Raw genomic sequence first — 6,480 nt, forward strand, 5'->3', positions numbered from 1 at the left:
AAAAAAAATTATATAATATAATATGCCTAATATATTTACAGTGAGTTCAGCTTAATGTGATGACTGGTTTATAGAATCAACCGTTTATTAGAATCAAAAATGAAAATCCCAAACCAAATTGAATGTGTAATGTTGTAAATGCTTTATAGAATCAAACAGATAATAGAATCAAAATTACCTGCACCAAAGTGATCACATTAAGCGGAACTCACTGTATATGTAATAAAAGTATCTTTATTTTTTGCCTGTCCTTAAATTCTTTTCATGTGTCATGGATTTGCCATCCTTGCACTATACTTAAGTCTAACCACAGACATTATAATATATTATATTATAATTATTATTTTATATTATTATATGTCTGTGAGTCTAACATAGAGAGCCTCGCTAATAAATTATTATCTAGGCTCTCTAATTTAAAATAATGTATTAATAATTAATTTTTAAATTTTTAGTACGAAGTACTATGTACCACGAAAAAATTATTATAAAATTAATAATACTGATAATATTTTATACTTAATAATACTTTTTACTAATTTTATAGTTACCTAACATTTTGTTTTGAATCATATTTTATCTGTTTTCTAAGGATTTATTACACTTGATTTATTGAATAGGTACATACTCCAATTTTATTAAGACAAGTTATAAGAATTTTAAAATGATCATAGTTCAAAGTATATTAATAACATCTATAGAAATATTTTAAATAATAATCTTACTTTTAATTTTTATAAAAGGTCAATTTAATTTACTCTATAGCTTTAAAATTAACAGAGAAAATTAAATTATTGTAAAATTGTTATGTTGTATGTTGTATATTTTTAGGATAAAACAAGAGGTGAGATGTCTTAAAAGAAATAATAGACATGATAAAAAAAATATAGGTATTAAAATATTAATATGATAATATATGTATTATATAAAATTCTTATAAAATAAATTATATTATAATATTTTATATCCCAATGACAGCAAAAAACTTGATGGATTGATATAGACTTATTAATAATAGATCAGAACGCAATTTTAGAAATAGCATATCAAACAGATAATTAATGTTGAGATTTTTATAGTCATGTATGAACTGTTTGCTAAGCTAATGAAAAAAAGATAATTTATCACACAGTTTAACATAAATACTTAGCTACATTAGTATATTACCCAATTATATTATAGGTAAACCTATTCTATATAGAGCACAGTGATAACAATAGTGGACTAAACCCAGAAGGAATAATTTTTCATTAAATTTTTTTATCATAAAATGTATACATATTATTAATTTTTAAAACAAAAATAAAGATCTTCATATTTAATCTGTTATTATACACAATATGAATTTCAAAGTTTAATTCACAGTTAGATAATTAACCAATTGTTGACACGAGATTTCTTAAATATTTTCAGTTAACATTCCAGAAAAGAAAAATGTAATTATTTTTTTATAAAAATAGAAATATACATGTCTGTGGCAGTGCTTATTATTTTCAAACTTCAAGGGATTAAGATTAATAATATTAAATAATTATTGACAATAGTAGCTAGTAAACTAGTTTTATATTATTTAACATTACATTATATTAATATAGCAACAATTTAAAAACCAAGTAATCTTTGATGGGTTTAGTGTACATTTAATTTATATTTATACATAATTTATTATTTTAATTGTTGAATTTTAATAAGTAAAAAACTGTTATAAATTAAACAAGTTATATTATAATAGTGTTGTTTATATAAATCTCAATGTTTTGTAGTATTTAAGTATATATTTTTGAATAAGTCATTATTTTACCAGAAAATAAGAAAATATATAATTAAAAAAAAAAAAAAAAATAAGATGTAATATAATGTTATAATACTAAAAATTTATTTATAAAAGTAAAGCGTTCAATGTTACTCAATGTAAAAGTATATACTATAAAAAAAAGTAATACATATAAATATAAATTGAACAAAAATTTTAGTTCATTATTTAGTGATACTAGTATTACCACTGTTTGGTACTTCATTACCTGTAACAAAAAATATTAATTATTTGGCATAATTTCACAATACAGCTTATGAACAATGGAATATGTTATTAAAAATATCTGACAAAAAATTTATTTAAAAAAAATGTAAAATCAAATAATTTATTTTTAAAAATGTACAAGTTATTTACTAAAAAAATTTGGTACTGGTTTGTATAGCCCAGCCGCGGCGAGTGAAAACTTTATAGCCTCGCCACTCAGGATTGTTATCGCCCTGCCATTCATATAATAACAGGATTTAGGTATATGTTGGCCCATGGGCGGAATGCATTGTGGGGGTCCCTTTTGCATAAACAAGAAAATATATTTTTTTTATTAAAATATTATAAAATTGAGGGGGCCCCTGAGCTGCAGCCCACTCAGCCCTTCCTAACCAAACCTAGGGTAACAAAAACGTAGAGGGACAGATAGAAATTTTTTAGACTCGTATTTGGTAGTATTTATGTGACGATCAAAACTGAATAATAGTGATTCGTTTGAAACCATTTTAAAAGATATAGCAGAATTTTGGGAATCACATAAAGCATAAACACTTTTAGTTATATCATTGTTTTATATTTATTATTATTCAATTTTTTAATTTTAATTTTTTTTAATATTATATCAATATATCGTTAATAAATAAATATTTTTAATTATACCACTGTTTTATATTTATTATTATTCAATTTTTTAATTTTAATATATATATATTTATACAATGTATTTATTGTTATATGAATGGTGGGGCAATAACAAACCTGATTGGCGGGGCTATAACAAACCAGTATCAAAAATGTATTAGAGTAAACAAAATTTTTAATAAAAAATATTTTTGAGGCTTATGCTTAAAAAATATAACAAGAACCAATAATTTGGATTGAAATATTTGAATTTTTACCAGCAAATTTTCCTTCATCAAATGCTTTCCGTGCTTTTTTCAATTCTTCATTCATCATTAATAATTCTTTGACTCTAGCATATTTTTTTGGATCTTTTCTCACTAAAAACACAATATCTTCTACTTGAACTCGTCCAGATCGTCCAATTTCCATAGCATTATGAGTCTAAAACGAATGTTAAATAAAATAAAAATATAATTCGTTAATCTTTAACAATAAAATATACAAATAGTTTTTAACAAAAATTAATAACTATAACTAGGTTAGCTAATTGTTTATTATATTACCATTTCTGTGATAAACTCAATTACTAAATCTTCAAGTATGTCAACACTTTCAGTGTATGGATTTTCATCATCACCAAAACCATACATCATACAACGTAATTCCTTTGAGAAAAGTCGCTTTCGACCAGCTTTTGTAAATGACTGACTTTCAACTTGTTGTTCTTCTTCATCAAACTAAAAAATCATAATAGTCTAAATGGTGAATTTTACATATAAATAATAAATATATAGGATAATTAACAAAGTAGGTTTACATTCATTTTTTTCTTCAATTATGTATTTATTAAAATTTTTAAGTATAAATAAAGATATTATTCTCAATTACTTAGATCTGTTATTTATTTATTTTTTTTAAATTTAAAGTACCTAAATTTGAATAAGCAGTTTTTAAGTTTTTAAATTGATACTAAGGATAATTCATAATAGAATTGGAAAATATGGGCTATGATGATTTAAAATTGTATTAATTAATATTAAATAATAATAATTATAGTAATTTATTGATATGATAATTTGTAAACATTGTCTGAGTGACTGAGTATACCTAATTATTAATCTAATTATTAATTAGTAGTAGACTAAATATTATATTATTACATGTATTATTTATAAACATTATTAAGGATTATATTTTGTTCATAAATTTAAGTAACTAGGAAACTATTAATTCTGATTTTTATATAGATATTAGATGCATTAAAATATTCAAAAAAATCATTAGCTTAACAATTTACAGAAAAATGAGTAAAAATAGAATTTTTTATTGCTATTATTATTTATCAAAGGACACTACTTAAATGGTTATCTAAGTATTTATAAATATATATAAATAATATATAATATTATAAATATGATCTTTTAGTAAGCTTATCGAATTTAATAATTTATAAACTTTTATTATTATAATTATTGATGCTTATACAATGTTAATCAATAACTTTACCATGACAACTGATATAACGTATATATATAGGTTTTTTTTAAGAAGTTTACTTATTATAACCTTTTTAAAGTTATACCAATATTTAATATTTTTATATAATTTTATGGGTTTTGTGTAAATAAATCTACAACAATGGGAGAAAAAATAGTACCCCTGGAGATGAATTTAGTACGCTACAGTAATCCAGTAGCAGTTACAGAACGTGAAGAAAAAATGGCTATTAAGGTAATAAGATTTATTATTATTTAAATATAATGGGTTGTAAAATTAATTATTTCATAATCGACAGAAACTTGATGAAAAAGATGGTCTAATATCAAATGAAAAAATTAAAGAATGCGATGAAATTTTAAATTGTATTTTGCCACCAAGAGAATGGGAAGAAAACGGAAAACAGTGGAGACAAAAAGTTTCAAATCAACCAGCTACTAGAATGGATGTAATTAAGTTGACAGAAATGTTAGACATGAGTTTGCAACATTTACAGGCACGAGAAACGGGTATTTGTCCAATTCGAAGAGCACTCTATTCTCAATGTTTCGATGAAATAATTCGCCAGGTTGAAATAATATTGATTAATAACTAATATGAAATAATCTTTTCTATAACCTCTATGTAATTTCCAGGTCACTATTAACTGTGCAGAACGAGGCCTTTTGTTGTTGAAAGTCCGTGATGAACTTAAAATGACAATGGATGCTTACCGGTCATTATATGAGAGTAGTATTGCTTTTGGTATACGCAAGTCATTATCCGCAGAACATAATAAGCTTGACATGCAAGATCGATTAACTGAATTAGAAGTTGAAAAACAGAAAATCAAAGATGACTTAGCAACAGCAATTGCAAAATATGAAATGGCTCAAAGACAAGGAACTGAACAACGTATTGCTGAACAACAAAGGCACAATGAAGAAATCAATTTTTTGAAAAGATCCAATCAACAGTTAAAAGCTCAGCTTGAAGGAATTATAGCTCCGAAGAAATAAGTTAAAGAATTTGAGCCACTAAACTACTTAATTAAAATAAATGTAGTTTTTATGATTTTTTTTATTTTTGTGCTGAGAAGTGGAGATCATGTTGAAATTACTTAAAATTCTTCATCTATGATCTCTAATTATTCTTGGTAGATTTTATCTTATATCTAAATTTGGACAATTTTGTATTCATCAATCATTGTATTGTTTTTCTATATTATTTGTAAAATTTTTATCACAAAAAATAAAAATTGAATGGTACCTAGTTGAAAAACTTGCTCTTCTCAACCAATAATTTGAAAATAAAATATTGGGTACATACTTCACAAGACATTAGATCTTATTGTTGAAATTATAATTTAAATATGACTAAAATGTGTAGGTACTTTAAATTATTAGATATAATATAATTTTCATTGTTAATATATTTATTAACAAATGTTGGTTATTACCTGATCGAATACATCTTCTGCAGCCATTTCAATAATATCACACAAAATTTCTTAAAAATATAACACCATTCAAATCAAAATATTCAATACTGTTTTTGCGACTCCGTTTGATCCGTAATCGTACGCTTCTAGACAAGAATCAATAATTCACACATAGAAAAAAGATTCAATAATTAGTATTTACTAAAATACTAAATCTTAAATTAATGTTTACGATTATCATAATTAATGATCATAATACATTGAACATTGATAATTCATAGGTACGATGCATAATAAAATTAAAATGATAATAATATGATAAGGTGTGTTTACGTATTGGTCACCATCGAGATAGATAAGAATAATGCATAAATGTTTGACATTATTATAGGTATTTAAAGGTATTTAAATGATAAAATCTGTTTTAAGTAAATTACCAACCAATGAAATTGTATATTGTTGCCTTTAAATTGCCGATTAGTACAACCAAAGCAGCACATGAAATGTGTAATTTAGAATACTCCGTATACCGCGCAAACCCTCCAATTGCCTGGTAACATTGGATTTGAAGGCTCAAGTCTTTTATTAAATAATAATAATAGAAAAATAATTTTTATACACAAATTTGTTTTATTTAATATCTAAGGTAGATATCATCCATAGTACTTATATGATTTAACTGATCTAAGGTTTACGTTGATGAGCTATATTGTGGAAGAGATGAATTTAATTCTGGACAAGCTGGCTTACGCCAATCGTGAAAATATAACATTACTGAATTAATGCCAACACAGTTCATTAAAATTAAACAGGTATGACTTTTTATATGACCATATGAATAACTAATATGTGGAAATATGGAATCTTGTATTATCAAAGATTTTTACCAAGCTTAAAAAAAGCTTAAAAAGTTTTATCA

At 23.9% G+C, this 6,480-nt stretch overlaps 2 protein-coding genes across 2 annotated transcripts; one reads left to right on the plus strand and one right to left on the minus strand.

The window, feature by feature from the left end:
• Positions 1-1,854: 1,854 nt before the first annotated feature.
• On the minus strand, positions 1,855-5,778 carry LOC114131601 (transcription initiation factor TFIID subunit 13). The gene is made up of 4 exons (XM_027996858.2): positions 5,580-5,778; positions 3,208-3,381; positions 2,920-3,085; positions 1,855-2,021 (listed from the first exon to the last, which is right to left on the minus strand). The coding sequence occupies exons 1-4, from the start codon at positions 5,604-5,606 to the stop codon at positions 1,978-1,980; spliced, it is 411 nt and encodes a 136-aa protein (XP_027852659.1). The 5' UTR covers positions 5,607-5,778; the 3' UTR covers positions 1,855-1,977.
• LOC114131599 (33 kDa inner dynein arm light chain, axonemal) lies at positions 4,202-5,194 on the plus strand. The gene is made up of 3 exons (XM_027996857.2): positions 4,202-4,375; positions 4,440-4,709; positions 4,777-5,194. The coding sequence occupies exons 1-3, from the start codon at positions 4,283-4,285 to the stop codon at positions 5,137-5,139; spliced, it is 726 nt and encodes a 241-aa protein (XP_027852658.1). The 5' UTR covers positions 4,202-4,282; the 3' UTR covers positions 5,140-5,194.
• Positions 5,779-6,480: the final 702 nt, after the last annotated feature.

The sequence above is a fragment of the Aphis gossypii genome, chromosome 2, assembly GCF_020184175.1.
Source record: "Aphis gossypii isolate Hap1 chromosome 2, ASM2018417v2, whole genome shotgun sequence".
In the NCBI taxonomy this organism is placed as follows: Eukaryota; Metazoa; Arthropoda; class Insecta; order Hemiptera; family Aphididae; genus Aphis; species Aphis gossypii.

Coding starts and splice junctions, on each gene's coding strand:
- LOC114131599 (XM_027996857.2), top strand. CDS start 4,283: ATGGGAGAAAAAATAGTACCCCTGGAGATGAATTTAGTACGCTACAGT. Junction 4,376..4,439: donor AAGAAAAAATGGCTATTAAG/GTAATAAGATTT, acceptor CATAATCGACAG/AAACTTGATGAAAAAGATGG. Junction 4,710..4,776: donor TCGATGAAATAATTCGCCAG/GTTGAAATAATA, acceptor TGTAATTTCCAG/GTCACTATTAACTGTGCAGA.
- LOC114131601 (XM_027996858.2), bottom strand. CDS start 5,606: ATGGCTGCAGAAGATGTATTCGATCAG. Junction 3,382..5,579: donor CAGAAGATGTATTCGATCAG/GTAATAACCAAC, acceptor ATGATTTTTTAG/TTTGATGAAGAAGAACAACA. Junction 2,022..2,919: donor TGATGAAGGAAAATTTGCTG/GTAAAAATTCAA, acceptor TTTTTGTTACAG/GTAATGAAGTACCAAACAGT.